The sequence below is a fragment of the Anomaloglossus baeobatrachus genome, chromosome 9 (genome assembly GCF_048569485.1).
Source record: "Anomaloglossus baeobatrachus isolate aAnoBae1 chromosome 9, aAnoBae1.hap1, whole genome shotgun sequence".
Lineage (NCBI taxonomy): Eukaryota > Metazoa > Chordata > Amphibia > Anura > Aromobatidae > Anomaloglossus > Anomaloglossus baeobatrachus.
Window position 1 is genome coordinate 107,741,116 of NC_134361.1, and position 24,818 is coordinate 107,765,933.

The 24,818-nt window shown below is 51.9% G+C and overlaps 1 protein-coding gene across 1 annotated transcript in view; it reads right to left on the minus strand.

The window, feature by feature from the left end:
• LOC142251274 (SWI/SNF-related matrix-associated actin-dependent regulator of chromatin subfamily A member 1) overlaps nt 1–24,818 on the minus strand; it is a 304,197-nt gene that overhangs the window by 201,028 nt on the left and 78,351 nt on the right. The window contains exons 8-11 of the mRNA XM_075323917.1: nt 13,264–13,395; nt 12,785–12,853; nt 12,589–12,698; nt 9,768–9,994 (exon numbers count right to left, since the gene is read on the minus strand). Of these exons, the coding sequence (XP_075180032.1) occupies nt 9,768–9,994; nt 12,589–12,698; nt 12,785–12,853; nt 13,264–13,395 (538 nt within the window). The remainder of the gene's footprint in view (nt 1–9,767; nt 9,995–12,588; nt 12,699–12,784; nt 12,854–13,263; nt 13,396–24,818) is intronic.

The window sequence follows — 24,818 nt, forward strand, 5'->3', positions numbered from 1 at the left end:
GGCAAACAGGCGCGGTCGGCGCGGTAGTCCCGGTCTCACAAACCACACAGGAGCCGCTGAGGCGTCTGTAACACAGGCGCTGCATGTACCGTCCCTAAGGGGACACAGAGTACCTTATGGATGCAGGGCACTGTCCCTGATGATATCCAGTCTCCTGTCCGTCAGATTCCCCCAGGGGCTGCGGATGGAGCCCGGTCCCAGTGCCTGGATGACCGGTTAGGATCCCACTTCTCCCAGAGCCCCTAAGGGATGGGGAAGGAAAACGGCATGTGGGCTCCAGCCTCTGTACCCGCAATGGGTACCTCAACCTTAACAGTACCGCCGACTCAGTGGGGTGAGAAGGGAGCATGCCGGGGGCCCTGTGGGGGGCCCTCTTTTCTTCCATCCGATACAATCAGCAGCTGCTGCTGACTAAAATGTGGAGCTTGTGTGCATGTGTGCCTCCTTCAACACAAAGCATAAAACTGATGGGCCCGTGATGCACGGGAGGGTGTATAGGCAGAGGGGAGGGGTTACACTTTTTAAAGTGTAATACTTTGTGTGGCCTCCGGAGGCAGTAGCTATACACCCAATTGTCTGGGTCTCCCAATGGAGCGACAAAGAAATAAGGTTTTGATTTGCTGCTACTAATAAGAATACATATTACAAAAAAGTCCGATATTAACTGGGCTATATACAGTATATAGAGCTTATTGCTATATGTATTCTTATCAGTAGCAGCAAATCAAAACCATATAATTTCCTTATTTTTATAAAGTTTATTAATCATTGTTCCTGTTATTCAGCCATTATACCTTGATTAGCAGCTACTCCCACACAGTATGAAGTCCCCACATCTCCCCACACAATAGTATAATGGAATTGTGATGCCCTGGCAGGGCCAGGTAGTCACAAAAGTGTACATCCTCCTTGTCACCACCAAAAACCCACACTCAGGTACAACACACAGCCATTAAAGCCTAGCCACCCCCTCGTGATAATAAGAGCACACCAGTGGGCGGGATCAGGTGGATGAGAACGCCCACCTAGGGGTCCTGAGGTGTCAGAGGCGAGAACACAGTAGATCTGAATTGAGTTCAAGTTGAAGTGGAGTTAAGTGGAGTGCGAGTCAGACAGCGGAGTCAGGGGTAGGGGCCCTTGGACTACTCGGCTAGGTGGCAGACAGTGAACTGGGCCACAGGCGACGGAGATCCGGTCGCAGGAGACCTAAAGTGGACCGGGGCAGGGCTGTAGCCCTCCGGTGCCGACAGTGGGAATCCGGTCCGGAGGCTGTACACAGTCGGGGTACCTGGACCCTAGGGCGAGGAAGGTTGCAAGCCTCCTTGTCAATTAACCAGCCGGGGACAAGGTTTCAGGCCTTGTTCTATAGAAGCCCAAAGAGCGAAACAGAAGCCCAACGCGGGGGATAGGGTGTCCGTCAGACCCCACAGACATCCCAAGGGTCAGATTTCGCGGGCCACAGCTCCCAAATACATACAAAACCGGGAGTGGACTTCTCCGTTCCATGCAAAGTCGTCCAAAAGGAGACAAACACAGCGTGCAGGAGGAAGGGACACCTGTACACTAACCAGGGTGTGGGACCCGAGGACACCCTCCAACGGCAACCGGTCACTGGCAAGTTGGTTTACCACTGGACTTGTGTGCAATTACTGAACTGTGAGTACACCATTGTCCCCCGGTCCAATCCGGCGCGCCACCTCCAGTAGCCATCACTCCCGTGTACTGACACAGGGCCCCGGGACTACACCTCCCCTACCCGTGGAGGGAATTCCATCTAGCTGCCCCGTTCCACCAGCCCCGGGCGCCCCATCACCAGGGAGCGGCGGCGTCACCATCCCTCACCGCAACCCACGAGTGGCGTCACAGACAATTCCCTCTGTAAATAACCCCCTTTTCCGACGGTTGTGAGGACGGACGGACGTGCGATCCCGGGTCCGGTCACCACTCGAGCCGCAGCAGCGAACCCGGATCCGAGCGGTCCCCCAGGGAAGTGGCAACGGCCCCCGCCCGCAACAGAATCACACTTATAGTTTCGAATGGCACAATTTACTCTGTCATATTATGTGAAAAACAGGAAACAAAAGTTCTAAGTTTGGTGGAAAAGAAGGGAATTTTGTTTACTTACCGTAAATTCCTTTTCTTCTAGCTCTAATTGGGAGACCCAGACAATTGGGTGTATAGGCTATGCCTCCGGAGGCCGCACAAAGTATTACACTTAAAAGTGTTAAGCCACTCCCCTTCTGCCTATACACCCCCCGTGCTCCCACGGGCTCCTCATTTTGGTGCAAAAGCAAGAAAGAGGAAAAAGAATTATAAACTGGTTTAAAGTAACTTCAATCCGAAGGAATATCGGAGAACTGAAACCATTCAACATGAACAACATGTGTACACAAAAAAACAGGGGCGGGTGCTGGGTCTCCCAATTAGAGCTAGAAGAAAAGGAATTTACGGTAAGTAAACAAAATTCCCTTCTTCTTTGTCGCTCTATTGGGAGACCCAGACAATTGGGACATCCAAAAGCAGTCCCTGGGTGGGTAAAATAATACCTCGTAAGAGAGCCGTAAAACGGCCTCTTCCTACAGGTGGGCAACCGCCGCCTGAAGGACTCGTCTACCTAGGCTGGCATCCGCCGAAGCATAGGTATGCACCTGATAGTGCTTCGTGAAAGTGTGCAGGCTCGACCAGGTAGCCGCCTGACACACCTGCTGAGCCGTAGCCTGGTGCCTCAAAGCCCAGGACGCGCCCACGGCTCTGGTAGAATGGGCCTTCAGCCCTGAGGGAACCGGAAGCCCAGCCGAACGGTAAGCTTCGATAATTGGCTCCTTGATCCACCGAGCCAGGGTTGATTTGAAAGCCTGTGACCCTTTACGCTGGCCAGCGACAAGGACAAAGAGTGCATCCGAGCGGCGCAGGGGCGCCGTACGAGAAATGTAGAGTCTGAGTGCTCTCACCAGATCTAACAAGTGCAAATCCTTTTCACATTGGTGAACTGGATGAGGACAAAAAGAAGGTAAGGAGATATCCTGATTGAGATGAAACGGGGATACCACCTTAGGGAGAAATTCCGGAACCGGACGCAGAACCACCTTGTCCTGGTGAAACACCAAAAAAGGGGTTTTGCATGACAGCGCTGCTAGCTCAGACACTCTCCGAAGTGAAGTGACTGCTACTAGAAAAACCACTTTCTGCGAAAGGCGTGAGAGAGAAATATCCCTCATTGGCTCGAATGGTGGTTTCTGAAGAACCATCAGCACCCTGTTCAGATCCCAGGGTTCTAACGGCCGCTTGTAAGGAGGGACGATGTGACAAACCCCCTGCAGGAACGTGCGTACCTGTGGAAGTCTGGCTAGGCGCTTCTGGAAAAACACAGAGAGCGCTGAGACTTGTCCCTTAAGGGAGCCGAGCGACAAACCCTTTTCCAGTCCAGATTGAAGGAAGGACAGAAAAGTGGGCAAGGCAAAAGGCCAGGGAGAAATACCCTGAGCAGAGCACCACGACAGGAAAATTTTCCACGTCCTGTGGTAGATCTTGGCGGACGTTGGTTTCCTAGCTTGTCTCATAGTGGCAATGACGTCTTGAGATAACCCTGAAGACGCTAGGATCCAGGACTCAATGGCCACACAGTCAGGTTGAGGGCCGCAGAATTCAGATGGAAAAACGGCCCTTGAGATAGCAAGTCTGGTCGGTCTGGTAGTGCCCACGGTTGGCCGACCGTGAGATGCCACAGATCCGGGTACCACGACCGCCTCGGCCAGTCTGGAGCGACGAGGATGACGTGGCGGCAGTCGGCCCTGATCTTGCGTAACACTCTGGGCAACAGTGCCAGCGGAGGAAACACATAAGGGAGCTGAAACTGCGACCAATCCTGAACTAAGGCGTCTGCCGCCAGAGCTCTGGGATCTTGAGACCGTGCCATGAATGTCGGGACCTTGTTGTTGTGCCGGGACGCCATGAGGTCGACGTCCGGCACCCCCCAGCGGCAACAGATCTCCTGAAACACGTCCGGGTGAAGGGACCATTCCCCTGCGTCCATGCCCTGGCGACTGAGATAATCTGCTTCCCAGTTTTCCACGCCTGGAATGTGAACTGCAGAGATGGTGGAGGCCGTGGCTTCCACCCACATCAAAATCCGCCGGACTTCCTGGAAGGCTTGCCGACTGCGTGTGCCGCCTTGGTGGTTGATGTATGCCACCGCTGTGGAATTGTCCGACTGAATTCTGATCTGCTTGCCTTCCAGCCACTGCTGGAACGCTTTCAGGGCAAGATACACTACCCGTATTTCCAGAACATTGATCTGAAGCGAGGACTCTTGCTGGGTCCACGTACCCTGAGCCCTGTGGTGGAGAAAAACCGCTCCCCACCCTGACAGACTCGCGTCCGTCGTGACCACCTCCCAGGATGGGGGTAGGAAGGATTTCCCTTTCGATAATGAAGTGGGAAGAAGCCACCACCGAAGGGAAGCTTTGGTCGCCTGCGAGAGGGAGACGTTCCTGTCGAGGGACGTCGGCTTCCTGTCCCATTTGCGTAGGCTGTCCCATTGAAGAGGACGCAGGTGAAACTGCGCGAAAGGAACTGCCTCCATTGCTGCCACCATCTTCCCCAGGAAGTGCATGAGGCGCCTCAAGGTGTGTGACCGACCTTGAAGGAGAGATTGTACCCCTGTCTGTAGTGACCGCTGCTTGATCAGCGGAAGCTTCACTATCGCTGAGAGGGTATGAAACTCCATGCCAAGGTATGTCAGCGATTGGGCCGGTGTCAGATTTGACTTTGGAAAATTGATGATCCACCCGAAACTCTGGAGAGTCTCCAGGGTAGCGTCGAGGCTGTGTTGGCATGCCTCTAGAGAGGGTGCCTTGATCAACAGATCGTCCAAGTACGGGATCACCGAGTGACCCTGAGAGTGGAGGACCGCTACTACAGTAGCCATAACCTTGGTGAAAACCCGTGGGGCTGTTGCCAGGCCGAACGGCAGTGCCACGAACTGCAGGTGTTCGTTTCCTATGGCGAAGCGCAAGAAGCGCTGGTGCTCTGGAGCAATCGGTACGTGGAGATAAGCATCTTTGATATCGATCGATGCAAGGAAATCTCCCTGGGACATTGAGGCGATGACGGAGCGGAGGGATTCCATCCGGAACCGCCTGGTCTTTACGTGTTTGTTGAGAAGTTTCAGGTCCAGGACAGGTCGGAAAGACCCGTCCATCTTTGGGACCACAAACAAGTTGGAGTAAAAACCGTGGCCCTGTTGCTGAAGAGGAACAGGGACCACCACTCCTTCTGCCTTCAGAATGCCCAGCGCCTGCAGAAGAGCCTCGGCTCGCTCGGGAGGCGGGGATGACCTGAAGAATCGAGTCGGGGGACGAGAGGTGAACTCTATCTTGTAACCGTGAGACAGAATGTCTCTCACCCAACGGTCTTTTACCCGTGGCAGCCAGGTGTCGCAAAAGCGGGAGAGCCTGCCACCGACCGAGGATGCGGAGTGAGGATGCCGAAAGTCATGAGGAAGCCGCTTTGGTAGCGGCACCTCCGGTGGTCTTTTTAGGACGTGACTTAGACCGCCATGCATCAGAGTTCCTTTGATCTTTCTGAGGCCTTTTGGACGAGGAGAATTGGGACCTGCCCGCGCCCCGAAAGGACCGAAACCTCGACTGCCCCTTCCTCTGTTGGGGTATGTTCGGTTTGGGCTGGGGTAAGGATGTATCCTTTCCCTTGGATTGTTTGATGATTTCATCCAAACGCTCGCCAAACAATCGGTCGCCAGAAATTGGCAAACTAGTTAAGCGCCTTTTGGAAACAGAATCTGCCTTCCATTCCCGTAGCCACAAGGCCCTGCGGAGTACCACCGAATTGGCGGCTGCAACCGCCGTACGGCTCGCAGAGTCCAGGACAGCATTAATAGCGTAAGACGCAAATGCCGACGTCTGAGTGGTTATGGACGCCACCTGTGGCGCGGACGTGCGTGTGGCTGCGTCAATTTGCGCTTGACCTGCTGAGATAGCTTGTAGCGCCCATACGGCTGCGAATGCTGGGGCAAAAGAAGCGCCGATAGCTTCATAGATGGATTTCAACCAGAGCTCCATCTGCCTGTCAGTGGCATCTTTGAGTGAAGCCCCATCTTCCACTGCAAGTATGGATCTAGCTGCCAGTCTGGAGATTGGAGGATCCACTTTGGGACACTGAGCCCAACTTTTGACCACGTCAGGGGGAAAGGGATAACGTGTATCCTTAAGGCGCTTAGAAAAACGCTTATCTGGACAAGCATGGTGATTCTGGACTGCCTCTCTGAAATCAGAGTGGTCCAGAAACATACTCGGTGTACGCTTGGGAAACCTGAAACGGAATTTCTCCTGCTGGGAAGCTGACTCCTCCACCGGAGGAGCTGAGGGAGAAATATCCAACATACGATTGATGGACGCAATAAGGTCGTTCACTATGGCGTCCCCGTCCGGAGTATCAAGATTGAGAGCGGCCTCAGGATCAGAATCCTGATCAGCTGTCTCCGCATCATCAACCAGAGCTTCCCCCCTCTGAGACCCTGCACAATATGATGATGTCGAGGGAAAATCTAAGTGAGCTCGCTTAGTCGGTCTGGGGCTGGGGTCTGTGTCAGAACCCTCAGCTTGGGATCCATGAGATACCCCGGGAGGACATTGTTGGTCCAGCTGAGGTGGGCCAGGGAACAAAGATTCAACAGAGTCCCTGTGCTGAGATACCGGCCTGGACTGCAAGGCTTCTAGTATCTTAGCCATAGTCTCAGAGAGTTTTGCAAACTCCGTCCCTGTCACCTGAACAGTGTTAGCAGGTGGCTCCCCCTGGGCCCCCCCTAGCAGAGGCTCTGGCTGAGCAAGTGCCACAGGGGCCGAACAGTGCACACAATGAGGGTCAGTGGAACCTGTCGGTAGCGGGGTCGTACATGCGGCGCAGGCAACATAATAAGCCTGTGTTTTGGCACCCCTGCCTTTCGTGGGCGCCATGCTATTATCTTCCCTGAGCAACACAATAGGGTATATAGCCAGAAATTAACTGTGCACTATACAGTGTAAAATAAACATATAATGTTACACTACTGCACAATGGGTCTAGCACCACAGGTGCTGCTTACCACCCGCTTAAAGCGGTTGTGAGGCCACCAGAGTCCCTGCCTGGGTCTCCCAGACTTTGTCCCCCTCTGCAGCGTCCGAGGAGCTGACAGGAATGCGTCCTGAGGAGAGGAGGGAGCCGTGGGCGTGACCCAGAAAGAGCGGGAACTGGTGCCTGCACTGTGCACAGTGAGGGGAGTGGAGTATGCAAAGCATGCTCCAGCCCTCAGTGCTGCTCGTTCTGAGCAGCGTCCCGCCCTTCCCCTGCCTGTCAGGGCTGGGGGTGGGAGGAAAGGAACTAGGCCGCAAAAAGCCGGGGACTCTAGTAATAAACGCGGCCGCCGTAAAAGCGCGGCCGGCGTGGAAGTCCCCGGCGCACTACAAGTCCCAGCCGCGCCGCAGTGTTTCCATGGCCGCGGCGGTCAGTGCGGCAGTCCCTATACATAAACACACTCAGCAACGCTGAGTGTGTAATGGCACATATTAACCCGGTCAGCGCCGCGGTCCCCGGTGCACTAGCACACCCAGCAAAGCTGGAGTGTTGCTGTGCGCGGTCCCCACCGGGATACAGAGTACCTCCAAGTAGCAGGGCCATGTCCCCGAACGATACCCGGCTCCTATCCAGCAGGCTCCACAGGAGTTGTGGATGAAGCACGGTCTCAGTGCCTGGAGACCGATAGGATCCCACTTCCACCAGAGCCCTGAGGGGGATGGGGAAGGAAAACAGCATGTGGGCTCCAGCCTCCGTACCCGCAATGGATACCTCAACCTTACAACACCACCGACAAGAGTGGGGTGAGAAGGGAGCATGCTGGGGGCCCTATATGGGCCCACTTTTCTTCCATCCGACATGGTCAGCAGCTGCTGCTGACCAATCTGTGGAGCTGTGCGTGCGTGTCTGACCTCCTTCGCACAAAGCAAAAAACTGAGGAGCCCGTGGGAGCACGGGGGGTGTATAGGCAGAAGGGGAGGGGCTTAACACTTTTAAGTGTAATACTTTGTGCGGCCTCCGGAGGCATAGCCTATACACCCAATTGTCTGGGTCTCCCAATAGAGCGATAAAGAAAAATAAGACAACAAAAAAACAAGGTCAGTCTTCTGCAGTTTATGAACTGGCAGATGCTCAAGTGTTTCATGGAGCGCGCTGGAGGTCACAACTCAATACAAAGCTATGAGAACCTTGTTCTGGTTCTCATCGACTTGCAATAAGCTATTGTTAACGTAACTTCTGACATCCGGTTAGTCAGAAGTTGCCGTCACGACTCACAGCGGAGCCAGAGTGACACAAAAAAAATGAAGAAACCAGTGAGAGTATATTACTAGGGGCAACGACCATAGGTTAAAAGCACCACTGCAGCAGTAGGGGAAAAAAAGCTGGAATGGTGCTGTCACTTATTTTTTTATTAGTCCTCTTAGGGAACATGAAACTGCAGTACTAGTCTATTGTGAAATCACTGATCTCCTATGAAGCCCAGCCACAGGCTTCATAGATGTACAAACATGGCAGACAGAGGCCTATACAGGTAATGAGGTCTCTGTGTCACTACTAAGAGGGAGCAGGGTCTGGATGTCACCACTCGGAGGGCTCTGGATATGGCGCACAACCTCCTCCTAGGGCTGAATGTTGCTTTCAAGGTAAGAAAGTATAGGGATCACTGCTTCACATCATGCACTGAGCTTGATTAATATTAAAGTGACGGCATATCACTACCTAGGTTGGGTAATTGTATGTGCTTCTCCTACAGGATTATTGTGCTTTTTCATTAAAGGCCGCTTTACACGCTGCGACATTGCTCAAGCGATCTCGTTGGGGTCACGGATTTTGTGACGCACATCCGGCCGCTTTAGCAATGTCATTGTGTGTGACACCTATGAGCGATTTTGAATCGTCGCAAAAACGGTCAAAATCGCTCATCGGTGACATGCCCCCCTATTCTCGAATATCGCTGCTGTTCGCTGTACGAAGTAGTTCGTCTCTCCTGCGGCAGCACACATCGCTCAGTGTGACACCGCAGGAACGAGGAACCTCTCCTTACCTGCAGCCGGCCGCAATGATGAAGGAAGGAGGTGGACGGGATGTTACGTCCCGCTCATCTCCGCCCCTCCGCTTCTATTGGGCGGCGGTTCGGTGACGCTGCTATGACGTCGCTGTGACGCTGAACAAACTGCCCCCTTAGAAAGGAGGCGGTTTGCCGGTCACAGTGACGTCGCAGAGCAGGTATGTGCGTGTGACGCTGCTGTAGCGATAATGTTCGCTATGGCAGAAATCACCACATATCGCATGTACGATGGGGGCGCGTGCTATCGCGCTCGACATCGCTAGCAATTGCTAGCAATGTCGTAGCGTGTAAAGCGGCCTTTAGTTGCAGCAGCTATTTTTCAAGGGTAAAAATTATATCTGGCGGTCGCCACAGCTAACAACAGTTGATCGGTGGGGTACCGGGTGTGAAACCTCCCAATAATCTAATATTGATCACCTATTGTAAGGATAGGTGATCAATGTTACAAGGCCAGACAACCCCTTTAATAAGATGATCCAAAGAGCATACTGTGCTCGAATCCGTGTGCTCACAACAAGAGGACATCGACTTTACAAGACGTTAATGCCAAAGTCATTCTCTAGTAGTGTTTCATGAATCTGCATTTAATGTGAAGCGTCGCCAGCTTCTGGATTAAAGTACCAGTAATTACCTTGTTCTTTCAGCTTGCGAAGTAGTTTATCCAAAGCCACCATCTTACCACTGTTGAAGACGAGATGCGTGTCAGTGGTATAGGGGGGACCTGGCTCGGCCCCATCAAACAGGTACGGATGGTTGCAACATTTGCGCAGCTGCATCAGTATGTTTAGCAGACGCATCTTGTCCATTTTCCCAGCAGAATTCAGAATGTCGATATCTTTCATTAAAATTTTTGTGTACCTAAAGAGTTGTAAAAATTCACATTAACACTAAAAGCACAAATAGGACGAACGTACATTCAGTATTTATCTTAAAGCACCACGCTAGCATTTTTTTCAGTGCCGCAGTAGCGCTTTAAATTTATATACTCGGCCTTCAGCGTTTTCATCTTTATTCAGCATCGCTCTGGTCCCGCAGCGCCATCTTGTGAGCATAACTTCTGACTAGCCGGAAGTCAGAAGTTATATCACAAGCTCCCAATACATCTCTATAAGAAGCAGAATGAGGCTCTCATAGACTGTATTGAGTTCTGACCTCTGGCTCCATGAAACACTGGAGCTGCCGGTAGATCACAAATCACCGGAGTCCGATCAGAACGACGCCTAAACAGATGAAGATGGTGGAAAGTGAGCATAAGAAAGGGGGCAGGGGACTTAGATTTAAAGCACCACTCCAGTACTTTGGGCTCCCCTCACCTACTGGCATGAGGTCTACGGAACCCGCTACTGTAAAGCATTTAATGATGGCTTAATAATAAAGAATAACTAGTAATAAAGCATTTGGGTTCCTTTGCATGTGCATAATTAGGCGTTTCTTTCTTTGGGTGGTTTGAATGTTTTTAGGGGGTTTTTTAATTATTATAGCAAAAAAAAAAAAAAAAAAAACAACTTCGCAATAAAAACTTAAAAATTCTTCTGCTGTTACTACCACATGCACTGTTTATGGCAGCCTGTACTCGCCGAGTTCTTTGCTGCACTAGTTGTAATGCCACTTTCCACAGCTTAGGTGACAGCACAGTACAGGGAGAGAATAAGATCGGCAGCACCAGCATTATCAGTGAGGGTCTGGTAGACCACCAATGTGTGAGCCAGGATCTGACCTGATAACATATTTTGCTCTTTAAGGGTCTGACCCAAATCCAATGTGTCCAAGGGTTTGACATCATACGAACGTGTAATGGATAAGGGTCTGAAGTTATACCAATGTGTGATGGGTGACAGTCTGACCTGATAACATTGTGTGATGGGTAAGGGTCTGACCTGATAACATTGTGTGATGGGTAAGGGTCTGACCTGATCCCAATGTGTGATGGGTAAGGGTCTGAACTGATCCCAATGTGTAATGGGTAAGGGTCTGACCTGATCCCAATGTGTAATGGGTAAGGGTCTGACCTGATCCCAATGTGTGATGGGTAAGGGTCTGACCTGATCCCAATGTGTGATGGGTAAGGGTCTGACCTGATCCCAATATGTGATGGGTAAGGGTCTGACCTGATCCCAATGTGTGATGGGTAAGGGTCTGACCTGATCCCAATGTGTGATGGGTAAGGGTCTGACCTGATCCCAATGTGTGATGGGTAAGGGTCTGACCTGATCCCAATGTGTGATGGGTAAGGGTCTGACCTGATAACATTGTGTGATGGGTAAGGGTCTGACCTGTTAATGTGTGATGGATAAGGGTCTGACCTGATCTGAATGTGTGATGGGTAAGGGTCTGACCTGATCCCAATGTGTGATGGGTAAGGGTCTGACCTGATCCCAATGTGTGATGGGTAAGGGTCTGACCTGATCCCAATGTGTGATGGGTAAGGGTCTAACCTGATAACATTGTGTGATGGGTAAGGGTCTGACCTGATAATGTGTGATGGATAAGGGTCTGACCTGATACCAATGAGTGATGGGTAAGGGTCTGACCTTATTCCAATGTGTGATGGGTAAGGGTCTGACCTGATACTAATGTGTAATGGGTAAGGGTCTGACCTGATACCAATGTGTATTGGGTAAGGGTCTGACCTGATACCAATGTGTAATGGGTAAGGGTCTGACCTTATTCCAATGTGTGATGGGTAAGGGTCTGACCTGATCCCAATGTGTGATGGGTAAGGGTCTGACCTGATCCCAATGTGTGATGGGTAAGGGTCTGACCTGATACCAATGTGTATTGGGTAAGGGTCTGACCTGATACCAATGTGTATTGGGTAAGGGTCTGACCTGATCCCAATGTGTAATGGGTAAGGGTCTGACCTGATCCCAATGTGTAATGGGTAAGGGTCTGACCTGATACCAATGTGTGATGGGTAAGGGTCTGACCTGATCCCAATGTGTGATGGGTAAGGGTCTGACCTGATCCCAATGTGTAATGGGTAAGGGTCTGACCTGATACCAATGTGTAATGGGTAAGGGTCTGACCTTATTCCAATGTGTGATGGGTAAGGGTCTGACCTGATCCCAATGTGTGATGGGTAAGGGTCTGACCTGATCCCAATGTGTGATGGGTAAGGGTCTGACCTGATCCCAATGTGTGATGGGTAAGGGTCTGACCTGATCCCAATGTGTGATGGGTAAGGGTCTGACCTGATCCCAATGTGTGATGGATAATGGTTACATCATTTTTCCATACACTGCATGGTGTACAGATGACACTTTTACTAAGCAAATCATTGGCGTAAGGTGTGTTTACCCCTGCCATGTTGTGATTGCAGCTCTGCAGCACTGTAAATGGATTATGGGACAGGCTGTAAATCAGAATGATACAAGTAGGAAATGTATGTAATCCACTCCACTGTAGACACCACACAAGACGGTACAATGCCACAGCAGCAATGACGTTCTTACCATTCTCTCTGCATTTTACTGAGCCCCAGATAAATCTTTACTTCTTTTTTTGGAGGGAGGCTTTTTTCAACTTCAGCTTTTATACGACGTAAAAGAAATGGCTTTAAAACCTGGAGAAATATAGGAAGACCGGGAGAAAATCAGGCTCAACAACAAGAAATAAACAGTGACCACTTACAGGCAAAACCTCACTTACTGCATGAAGTCTTTCAACCAGCTTCTGATCCCCAAGACAATTGTTGGTGTCAAACCAAGAGTCAAAATCCTGTGAATAAAATGTATTCCAAAAAATGATGTGAACAGACAGGACAATATACACTGTGTAAAGTCCCCTAGTGCTACCGTATTAGAGGAACAGGGGGCCTGACATCATGGGGTCTATACAGGGGAGGAGGCTGAACTATGGGGACTGGATCTGAAGACCCTCGAAAAGGTCTCTCTGCCCCATACGATGACTAATATAAATCACTGGTGGTCACATTTGGGGCCATGTCTCAGATTTTACATGGCGGTCCCGTTACAGCTCTTTAGTTAAACTTGTATTTGCAAACCACTGGGACAATGTTTTGTAACTTGGACTAGCAGTGAATATCTACTGCACATGATTCCTACCAGACTCTATGGCAGCCGGACCACATTGGGAGCATTGCATGATAGTAAGAAATGACTACTTACATCTGCAGAGTTGAACACATCGGGTAGAAGGAAGTTCAGTAATGCCCAGAGTTCATGGAGGTTATTCTGCAGTGGAGTGCCCGTCAGCAGCAAGCGGTTGGTGGTCTTGAACTCTCGGACAATCTCAGACAGCTAAAGAACAAAACAACAAATATACGCAGAATGAGCAGTGGATTCTGGAGCTTTTATTATTTTTTTTATTTGTTTCTTATCTCTTAAAGGGAATCTGTCAGCAGGTTTTTGCTACCTCATCTGAGAACAGCATGATGTAGGCAAAGAGATCCTGAATACCACAATGTATCACTTAGGGGTACTTTGCACGTTGCAACTTCACTAGCAAATGCTAGCGATGCCGAGCGCGATAGCCCCTGCCCCCGTCGCACATGCAATATGTAGCGCGAGCTGCTGTAGCGAACATTATCGCTACGGTAGCATCACACGCACAGACCTGGTCGGCAACGTCGCCGTGACTGCCGAAGAATCCCTCCTTCAAGGAGGCGGTGCGTTCAGCGTCACAGCGACGTCACTAAGCGGCCGGCCAATAGAAGCGGAGGGGCGGAGATGAGCGGGATGTAAACATCCCGCCCACCTTCTCCCTTCCGCATTGCCGGTGGACGGCGGGCGCTGGTAAGGAGATGTTCCTCGCTCCTGCGGCTTCACACACAGCAATGTGTGGTGCTGCAGGAACGACAGACAACATCGTACCTGCGGACGCACCGACATTATGAAAATGAATGACGCTACACAGATCAGCGATTTTTGACTGTTTCACGCTCGTTCATCTTCTCTCCTAGGCTTTACACGTTGTGACGTCGTTACCGGCGCCGGATGTGCGTCATTTTCGATTTGACCCCGACGATATCGCGGTAGCGATGTCGCAACGTGCAAAGTACCCCTAAGGCTATGTGCGCACTAGGCCGTTTTACCCACGGATTTACCCGCGGATTTGCTGCAGAAATTTCTTGAGAAAGGTTTGAAATCTTTCTGCAGACATTTCCCAGCAAAACCTATGGGAACAAAAAATAGCTGTGCGCACGCTGCGGATTTTTCTCAAGAAAATTTCTTGAGAAAATGAGCATGTCCATTATTTTCCGCAGGTACCTGCGGAATACCCCCGGAATTTCACTCCATTCACTGTAATGTAATCGCGAAATTCCGGGGCTATACCGCAGGTAGCAAATGATGTGCGGTATACCCCCGGTATAGCCACGGTTTACCTGCGGTAATGTACATCGCTGCCTGCGGTTTTGCAGGAAGTGATGAAGCGGAGCAGAATAAACACACACGTCACGCTCCCTGGACGCCGCACAGAAGCGCTTCCGTGTGACATCCGGCGGGTGCCCGTGCAGTCTGTGTCCCGCTCCGGCCCCGTGGCTGCCCGCCCTGCAGTGTCAGTGTCTGCCCGCAGTGTCAGCAGCTTGTCACGCTGCAGCGCAGGCAAACACTGACACACAGCAGTGCGTGCAGCCGCAGGGATGACGGGCGCTGCTGTCAGGAGGTGAGATGAGATCATTACCTGCCGTGATGATCTCCTGCCTCCTGACGTCACCGCAGTCACTGCTGTCTATGCCCGTCTCGCGAGCGGCCCGAGACTGTCACTAGCGGTGACGTCACGGGCTCTCGCAATACTGCTGACAACGCGGCGGGCATAGAAGGCAGTGACAGCGCTGATGGCAGGACTGCAGGAGATCATCACAGCAGGTAATGATCTCATCTATCCTCCTGACAGCAGAACTTGTCATGCCCTGCAGTGACCTGGGCTGACCCATTGATGTTAGCTCAGGTCACTGCATTGCTCTCCCAGCCAATGGGGAACATTCTGTTCTTCATGGACTGGGACATTGACTATGGTATGGATCGCCGTGGGACCACTTCCCTTATTGGATTACACCGGACGTGGAATTGATTGTTCTTGTCAATAAATTGGTTAAAGAGGGAATGTGGGGAGTGTTTTTTTTCAAATAAAACTTTTTTGTTGTCTATTTTATATTTCTTACTGACTGGGTTGGTGATGTCGGGTATCTGATAGACGTGTGACATCACAAACCCCAGGGCTTGATGCCAGGTGACATTACACATCTGGCATTAACCCCATATATTACCCCGTTTCCCACCACACCAGGGCAACGGGATGAGTTGGGGCGAAGCGCCAGGATTGGCACGTCTAATGGATGCGCCACTTCTGGGGCGGCTGCAGCCTGCTATTTTTAGGCTGTGGAGTGTCCAATAACAGTGGACCTCCCTAGTCTGAGAATATCAGACCCCAGCTGTCCGCTTTACCTTGGCTGGTGATCCAATTTGGGGGGGGACCCCACATTTTTTGTTTTAAATTATTTATTTCATGTAAAATAACAGCGTGGGGTGCCCTCTGTTTTGGATTACCAGCTGCCAGCTGTGGTCTGTAGGCTGCAGCCGTCTGCTTTACCCTAGCTGGCTACAAAAATAGGGGGAACCCCACGTCATTTTTTTTTTAATTATTTATTTTTTGGCTAAATACAAGGCTAGGCACCCTTTAGTGCCACATGAAAGTCACTAAAGGGTGCCAGCTTAGAATATGCAGGGGGGTGGAACATTATATAGGTCTTTCTCATCTATCTATCTATCTATTCATCTATCTATCTATCTATTCATCTATCCATCTTTCCCTCTATCCATTATCTGTCTATCTATCGATTATCTATCTATTATCTATATTATTTATTTCTGTTCAGCATAAAAAAAACGCAGGGACCAACCTGCGGAAAAACCGCGGCAAAACCGCGGCAAAAACGCATGCGTTTTTCCCGCGGATTTGGTGCGGGTTTTTACCGCAGGTGCGGTAATCTTCAACTCCCAGAAGTTTCTCAAGAAATTTTCTTGAGAAAAATCACTTTTCTAGTGCGCACATAGCCTTAGGCTAGTTTCACACTTGCATTGTGCGTCATCCTTCGCATTGCGTTGCGTGATGGATGTAACAGATGCGTTGCATATAGTGGCACAACTGATGCGATGGATGCTGCAAAACAACGGAATCCGTTGTGGCCTTTTTTTCAACAATTACTTAACTGAGCATGCGCAGTTGTGTAAAAACGGATGCGTCACAGGAATCCGTCAAATGACGGATTACAACGGATTCCGCCACCATAGGCTTCCATTATATAAATGACGTACGCCAACGGAATCCAGCACATTGCGTTTTTTTTACGCTCAGGGAAGCGCAGAAAAACGCTACATGCTGCATTCTTTCCGCCCGGCGGATGCAACGCAGAATCGGCCGGCGGATGCAACGCAGGACCATCAGTCGCAATGCGTCGTCCATACAAGTCTATGGGAAGCAGCGGGAAGCAGCGAAATCAGGTAACGGATTCCGCTGTTTTCCAAAACGGCGGATTGCGACTGAAGGAAAACAAACGCAAGTGTGAAACTAGCCTTAGATTACTGCCTGCAGCCGTTCTGATAAAATCTGAATATTTAGCTTAAATCATGTAGCTGAGCCCAGGGAGCTGTCTCCGCCCACACCAGACTGTAGATATTGCAAAAGGTAATCCGGCTCACCAAACATGGAGTTAAATATTGGGACGGTGCATGGAAAGGGAGGCAAATCCGATTTCAAATGAAGCAAGAAAGGTCCAGCATCCAAGTCCGCATATAATAAAGCTTCGATGATTTGTTCTTTCCATTTCCGGTTACGTTCTTTTTAAACCTGCTCTGCACTTATTGTGATAGATGACTAAGGACGCTAGACGTCCGAAACGTGTTTTCTTCACCTATATACCCTCCCTGAGTGGTTTTTTATGGAGTTGTGTTTTTTAACATGAATTTCTAAATAAATCGAAGCTTTATTATATGCAGACTTGGATGCTGGACCTTTCTTGCTTCTCAATAGATATTGTACATTAACAGTGAGGTGCCAATTACAGGAGGAGACGTGCCAGACTGCCCTGCAGATGCCAGCTAGTCACAGAAATGATAATCACCAAGAGATGAAGCTTATAGTTTAAGTAAACAAGAGCACGGAGCCTGATAAAGAGAGGTATAGTTAGTTGAGTTTTTCTTTTAAACCCCTACAGCATGCTAGCTTCAGCTTACATAGCAAAAACCTGCTGACAGATTCCCTTTAACACTTTTATAATACGAGATGCACAAATAAACTATTGTCATATGGGGAAGAGTTATTCACCAAAAAACTGGTGTGTGAAAGTAGCCTTACAGGAGCTGTCTGTCTGTCTGAAGAAAACAAGCTACATAATAAATGCCGATTTTTACAGTAGCATAACAGATGGAGGGGTAAGAGTGTGGACAGTAGAGAACCGGTGACATCTTTACCATTACATACAATGATAAGTAGATTTTGGGTACTCACCGTAAAATCTCTTTCTTGGAGCCTTTATTGGGGGACACAGATACCATGGGTTGTATGCTGCTGCCACTAGGAGGCGACACTAAGCAAAAAAAGGTAAACTCCTCCTATGCAGTATACACCCACCAACTGGCAATCGTTCCTCAGTTAGTGAGAAAGCAATAGGAGACAACAAGAAATAACGAACAATCTTACAGAAGTGAACATTAAACTCAACATTCAACAGTAACATATGTCCAACACAAGGGCGGGTGCTGTGTCCCCCAATGAAGGCTCCAAGAAAGAGATTTTACGTTGAGTACCCAAAATCTACTTTTCTTTATCGCTTCATTGGGGACACAGAGACCATGGGACGTCCTAAAGCAGTCTCACGGGTGGGTCTAATGTTACTCTCAGGGCTGACCTCGGTCCACTGCAGCCTGCAGGACTCGTCTACCGAGGCTCGCATCAGAGGATGCGAAAGTGTGGACCCTGTAGAACTTTGTGAAACTGTGGAGCGAAGACCAGGTGGCAGCTTTGCAAAGCTGCAACGCTGGAGCGTGGTGACGGACCGCCCAAGAGGCTCCCACCGCCCTGGTGGAATGGGCCGTAATCCTGAGTGGGCGCGTTCTCCCTCTTACCCGGTAGGCTTCTAGCATGGCAGAGCGGATCCATCGCGCAATGGAGGACTTGGAAGCAGGGAGGCCTCTGCGCGGGCCGGATGGAACCACAAATAGAGAATCCGACCGTCTGAAATGAGACGTCCTGGAAATGTACAGGCTGAGGGCTCTGACCAAGTCCAGTTTGTGGAGAAGAATCTCACGAGGGTGAGACTGGTTCGGGCAAAAGGAGGGAAGAACAATGTCCTCGTTGAGATGGAAAGAGGAGACCACCTTGGGAAGAAAGGACGGTACCGGCCAAGGACTACCTTATCCTGGTGGAAGACGAGATAGGGAGAGCGGCAGGAAAGCGCCGCTAGTTCAGATACCCGCCTGATTGACGTGATGGCAACTAAGGCGGTGACCTTCCAAGAAAGGAACGTTAGAGACACCTCTTGAATAGGTTCGAAGGGGGTATGCTGAAGAACGGATAGAACTAGGTTGAGGTCCCAGGGCTCCACTGGAGGCTGAACGGGGGGCACTGAATGAGCGGCCCCTTGGATGAATGTGCGAACCTGTGAGCGAGAGGCAATCCTCTTCTGGAAGAGAATGGAAAGAGCAGACACTTGCCCTTTGAGAGAGCTGAGTGCCAACCCCGCATCCAGACCAGACTGCAGGAAGGACAACAGAACTGGTAAGGAGAAGGTCATGGCTGCGACCTGGTTAGCTTCACACCAGCGGAAGTAGGCCTTCCACGTACGGTGGTAGATGTGGGAAGAGGAAGGTTTCCGTGCTTTAATCATTGTCTGGACGACCCTTTCTGAGAATCCTGAAGAAGCTAGTACTGCGGCTTCAACAGCATTAACATGCCATTAAATTGAGCGACTGTGAATTCTGGTGAAGGAATGGTCCCTGAGTGAGAAGGTCCGGGACGTCTGGTAGTTTCCACGGGACGTCGACGAGAAGGTGCACGAGTTCTGCGTACCATGGGCGACGGGGCCAATCTCGGGCCACGAGAATCACCGGGACTCCATCCGATTTGATCTTCTTGACTAATTTGGGGATGAGCGGAAGCGGAGGAAAGAGGTACGGCAGAGAGAATTGCGACCAGGGAATCGCTAGGGCGTCCGTTGCGAGCGCCAGTGGATCTCTTGCTCTGGAGACGAACAGGGGCACTTTGTGATTCCACCTGGATGCCAGGAGATCCATGTCGGGGGTCCCCCACCTGGAACAGATCTACTGGAAGATTCTGGGATTTAGGGACCACTCTCCCGCGTCGAGTCCTCGGCTGAGGAAGTCGGCGGCCCAATTGTCCACTCCCGGAATGTGGACCGCTGAGGTCGCTGGGATGTTCTGTTCGGCCCAGTCGAGGATTTGAGATACCTCCTTCATTGCCGCTCGGCTGCGTGTTCCGCCCTGGTGGTTTATGTAGGCCACAGTTGTCGCATTGTCGGACTGTACCCGAATTGGGTGTCCTAGAAGCAGGGACTCCCAGTGTAGGAGAGCCAAGCGGACTGATCTGAGTTCCAAAATGTTTATGGGAAGCTTGGTTTCCGGCTCGGTCCAGCGACCCTGAACTGTAAGGTCTTGGAATGTGGCTCCCCAGCCTAGTAGGCTGGCGTCTGTCGTGATGACCTTCCATCGAAGGGGAAGAAATGATCTCCCTTGGAGGGTGAGGGGAGAGCGTTTCCACCATTCCAGAGACTCTTTGACTCGTGGAGGGAGCGCGACTGGTCGATCCAGGGAGTGAAGAGACTTGTCCCATGTTGATAGAAGGAGACCCTGAAGAGGGCGAGTATGGAATTGGCTGTAGGGCACCGCTTCCATTGACGCCACCATTTTTCCGAGAATGCTCATGCAGTACCGAAGAGAGCAACGGGGAGCGCATTGGAGCTTCCAAATCCCCCTGAGGATAGCCGAGAGCTTGTCCTCGGGCAGGAGAACCTTCGCCTGTGCGGTGTCGAAGATCATGCCGAGGAATGAGATACGTTGAGCCGGGATCAGAGATGACTTTGGTCTGTTGATCAACCAGCCGAGACGGTCTAGCATATCCAGAGTATGTTGAGGCTTTTTCGCGGCACTTCGACGCCGAGGGAGCCTTGATTAAAATGTCGTCCAGGTACGGGATGGCTAGAATTCCCCGGGTCCGAAGAATAGCCATGACGGTTGCCATCACCTTGGTGAAGACTCTGGGAGCCGTCGAGAGCCCGAATGGGAGAGCTGTGAACTGAAAGTGTTGCTCCTGAACCACGAAACGTAAGAATCTCTGATGAGCTGGGAAGATAGGGATGTGGAGATAGGCGTCCTGGATGTCCACCGAACAAAGGAACTCCCTGGGTTCCATGGATGCAATCACTGAGCGCAGAGACTCCATGCGGAATCAACGGAGACGGACCCGCTTGTTGAGCCGCTTCAGGTCCAGAATGGGACGGACGGTGCCATTCTTCTTCGGAACAACGAAAAGATTTGAATAAAAACCCCGAAGTCAGTCTTGAGGGGGGACGGGGGTGATGACCCCAGAGTCTCGCATGGACTGAATGGCTGCGAAGAAACCCTTGGTGAGAGAGGGATCCTTGGGGGGTTTGGACTTGACGAAGCGCGAGTGTGGGAGAGAAGAAAACTATCTTGTAGCCGTGAGAGACGACGTCTCGGACCCAGGCGTCGTCTATCACGGAAAGCCACGCGCTTCTGAACATACGGAGGCGACCGCCGACCCTGGACGAGGATCCGGGGATGGGAGCCCAGTCATGTGGAGGAGAATCTGTTGGATCTGGAGCTGGAGGTCTTGGACTGCTGGCCACGGGAACGCCAGGAACGCTAGTGGGGTGTTGCCTTAAAGGAGGGCTTCCGTCTCTCTTGACGTGCTGGCGACCGCTCCCGACGGGTGTTGCTGTTGGTAGAAAATTGACGAAAGGGACGAAAGGGAAAAACCAGTCGTTTGGGAGGGGCACGGGGGATCCTTCGTTGGGGAAGGAAGGTACTCTTGCCCCCAGTTGCCTCAGAGATGATCTTGTCCAGCTTTTCTCCGAAGAGTCTGGCACCAAAAAAGGGAAGACTGGTGAGAGACTTTTTGGATGCTGAGTCCGCGTTCCACGCTTTAAGCCACAAGGCTTTGCGGATTGCTACAATGTTGCCGGCTGCCAGGGCTGCAGAAGCAGCGGAGTCGAGGGACGCAGCAACTAAATACTTTCCGGCATGGGCGATCTGATCTGCCAGATCTGCCAGCTCGGGGTTGGGAGCTTCAGCCAGGATACCACGCCGAAGGAGCTTTGCCCAGGCGGAAACAGCCTTGCAGACCCAGGTGGATGCAAAGGCTGGAGTGATGGCGGAGCCGGAGGCTTCAAAGGCCGACTTGGCTAGGGATTCTATGGTCCAGTCAGAGGGGTCTTTAAGGGAGGCGCCATCAGAGAGCGGCAAGGTGGTACTGGATGAAAGTCGGGAGATCGGAGGATCCACTGAAGGAGACACCGACCACTTCTGAAGAAGTTCCGGTGCAAAGGGATAAAGGACCTGTGCCCGCTTGCGCCTCTGGAAACGCTTGTCAGGATGTTCCCACTGTCTAGAAAAAATGTCCTCAAATTCCCTATGGTTGCCAAAGCTTCTTGGCAGTTTCTTGGCCCTTTTGAAAGGGACCGACTGACTGGTAGGAGCCGGACCTACATCCTTCCCCTCTAGGGTTTGGTTGACGGCAATAACCAGACTGTCCATCATGCTGGTCAGCTTGGAGATATGTTCAGAGTCCAGATCGGAGTCAGAATCAGGGTCCTGGTCCGAATCTGGGGCTGCCGCAGATGAGGTAGGAGATAGAGAGCGTATTGCTCTGGAGGCCATAGAGGGGTTAGGAGAGCTGGAGGATGACCCCGAGAAGGACCGCTTCCTAGACCTCTTGTGCGTCCTGCCTTGCCGGGCTAGTGGCGCTGCGGGCTCAAACTCGCTCTTGGTCACCGGGGGGGCTCCAGAGGTGGAGGCGGGCAGGCGCTCAATGGCTGAAACCAAGGTTTGAGATACCTTAGTTAGGTTGTCCACGGACTGAGAGAGAGCTGTAGCCCACTCAGGTGTGGGGGCCGAGTCCTCGTTACGGGCGGTGGGGGGCTCCGTAGTAGTCATGTTAGGGGTGCTGCAGGCTTGGCAGATGGGGGATGACTGCCCTGAGGGAAACTTCTTTAGACAAGAGGTGCAGGCGAAGTGTAGTACTATGGCCTGTGGCTGAGAGCGGGATGCTCTTGTGCTGGACATGGGACAGAGGGGGGAGAGAGGAGAGGAAGAGAAGAAACAGACCGGAGGATGCCAGGTGGATGGGATTTTGGCGTCCTGTGTGTGCTGGCGCTGTGCGGTGAGACTGCAGGCTGAGGGAGCAGAGGTGGGGGCTCCGGGGAGCTTCAGGGGTACGAGGCCGGAGGCTGCTCGTGGAACGCTGCCGCCGCACAGAGAAACCGCAGGGCTGTGATGGCGCTGCTGAAGGTGTCCGGGCCGGGGGAGGAGCAGGAAAGAGCGCAAAAACCGGCGCGCTGCAGAAGAAAGGACTGCAAGGATTGGCTGGGAGAGAAAGGGCCCGTGAGTGGTTGAAAAAGGGCGCGCAGAGGCCTGCTGTGAATGGCTGTTGGAGCGGGCGGGCCTGCTGGGAAGCAAGGACTCGCGCGATAGGCCGGCCGGGAGGGGGCGTGGCAGGACGGGAGCTAGGCCGGAGAGAAGCCGGGGGCTAAATTAGGGATGAGGCCGCAGGGGGAGCCGGTGGACAGCGCCGAGGACGGGACATGGGCGAGTGTACTGCCTGCTTAAAGGGGAGCTGACCTGGGGTAAGCTAATCCTATGGATCCTCTGCCTCTCTCTCTTTTTTTTTTTTTTTAAAACGGAGCCCCCCATGACCCGGGACAAGGGATGGTACCTGTCCCGATGGCTGATAGTCCTCCTTGATCCTGGCCTCCTGGGAAAGGTATAGGGAGACGGGTATCTTCCTGTGTGATTTTTCGTCTCCCCTCCCTGATCAGGCCGGCTGGGGAAGGTGAGCGTGCAGGGGGAGGGGGGCAAGGACCATCTGCCTGTCCCTCTGTGCGGATGCCCCCCAAACAGTCTTGAGAGTGTTAGGGGGGTAGGGTCCTGCCAGACAGACACAGAGGACAACGGAAGTGGCGGACGGACCCCACTTCTGTGCCACCGGTCTCTAGGGGGGAGAGCAGGGTGAGCTATTACACCCTGTCGCCCGACGAGCTGTGTCTGAAACGAAAAAGCAAACAAATTAAAAATACAAACCTGGGGGGCTGAGAGCAGCCCCAAGTGTGTCCACCTCCTATGGACACTAAGCTTAAACTGAGGAACGATTGCCAGTTGGTGGGTGTATACTGCATAGGAGGAGTTTACCTTTTTTTGCTTAGTGTCGCCTCCTAGAGGCAGCAGCATACAACCCATGGTCTCTGTGTCCCCCAATGAAGAGATAAAGAAAAAACTGCTTCTGAAAAGGTGACAGGAGGTCTATTTTATCAGTATCGTCAATCACAGACCTGGGCAAGGGGCGGCCCGCGGGCCACATCCGGCCCGCCTGCTCTCTGTGACCGGCCCGCCCGTCTTCAGCCGGTGCAGTGGAGCCGGGCTGCAGCGTGCCGAGCAGGGAGAGATCCTGTGCAGGTCCGCACAGTCAGTGCAGGCAGCGGAACGCAGGAGTCTTTCCTCTGTTCCCTGCCGGCACTAATTGTCAGTGACACACGCGCGCGCTCTGACGTTGTCAGTACTGCGCTGCGTGTGTCATTTCAAAAGTTCCCGCCGGGCAGGAGAAGAAGCAGCACAGCAGACGGAATAATTCATCCTGCACTGTAGGACCTGCGATGATGTCACGCCCATGTGACTGTGTGGGAGGAGACACAGGATGCCGGGCAGGAAGCATTCAAAGCAAGATACTGAATCCTGAAGGAGATGTGGACACATGATGACTGGTAATGAGAAAAGAGGGGACATGAGGGGGAAGGGGGCTGCAGGGTGAGTGACATATGAGGGAACATGGAGCTGCAGGGTGAGTGGCATATGTGGGAACATGGAGCTGCAGGGTGAGTGCATATGTGGGAACATGGAGCTGCAGTGTGAGTGCATATGTGGGAACATGGAGCTGCAGAGTGAGTGCATATGTGGGAACATGGAGCTGCAGAGTGAGTGCATAAGTGGGAACATGGAGCTGCAGGGTGAGTGGCATATGAGGGAACATGGAGCTGCAGGGTGAGTGCATATGAGGGAACATGGAGCTGCAGGGTGAGTGCATATGAGGGAACATGGAGCTGCAGGGTGAGTGCATATGTGGGAACATGGAGCTGCAGGGTGAGTGCATATGTGGGAACATAGAGCTGCAGGGTGAGTGCATATGTGGGAACATGGAGCTGCAGTGTGAGTGCATATGTGGGAACATGGAGCTGCAGGGTGAGTGCATATGTGGGAACATGGAGCTGCAGGGTGAGTGCATATGTGGGAACATGGAGCTGCAGGGTGAGTGCATATGTGGGAACATGGAGCTGCAGGGTGAGTGGCATATGTGGGAACATGGAGCTGCAGGGTGAGTGGCATATGTGGGAAGATGGAGTTGCAGGGTGAGTGCATATGAGGGAACATGGAGCTGCAGGGTGAGTGGCATATGTGGGAAGATGGAGCTGCAGGGT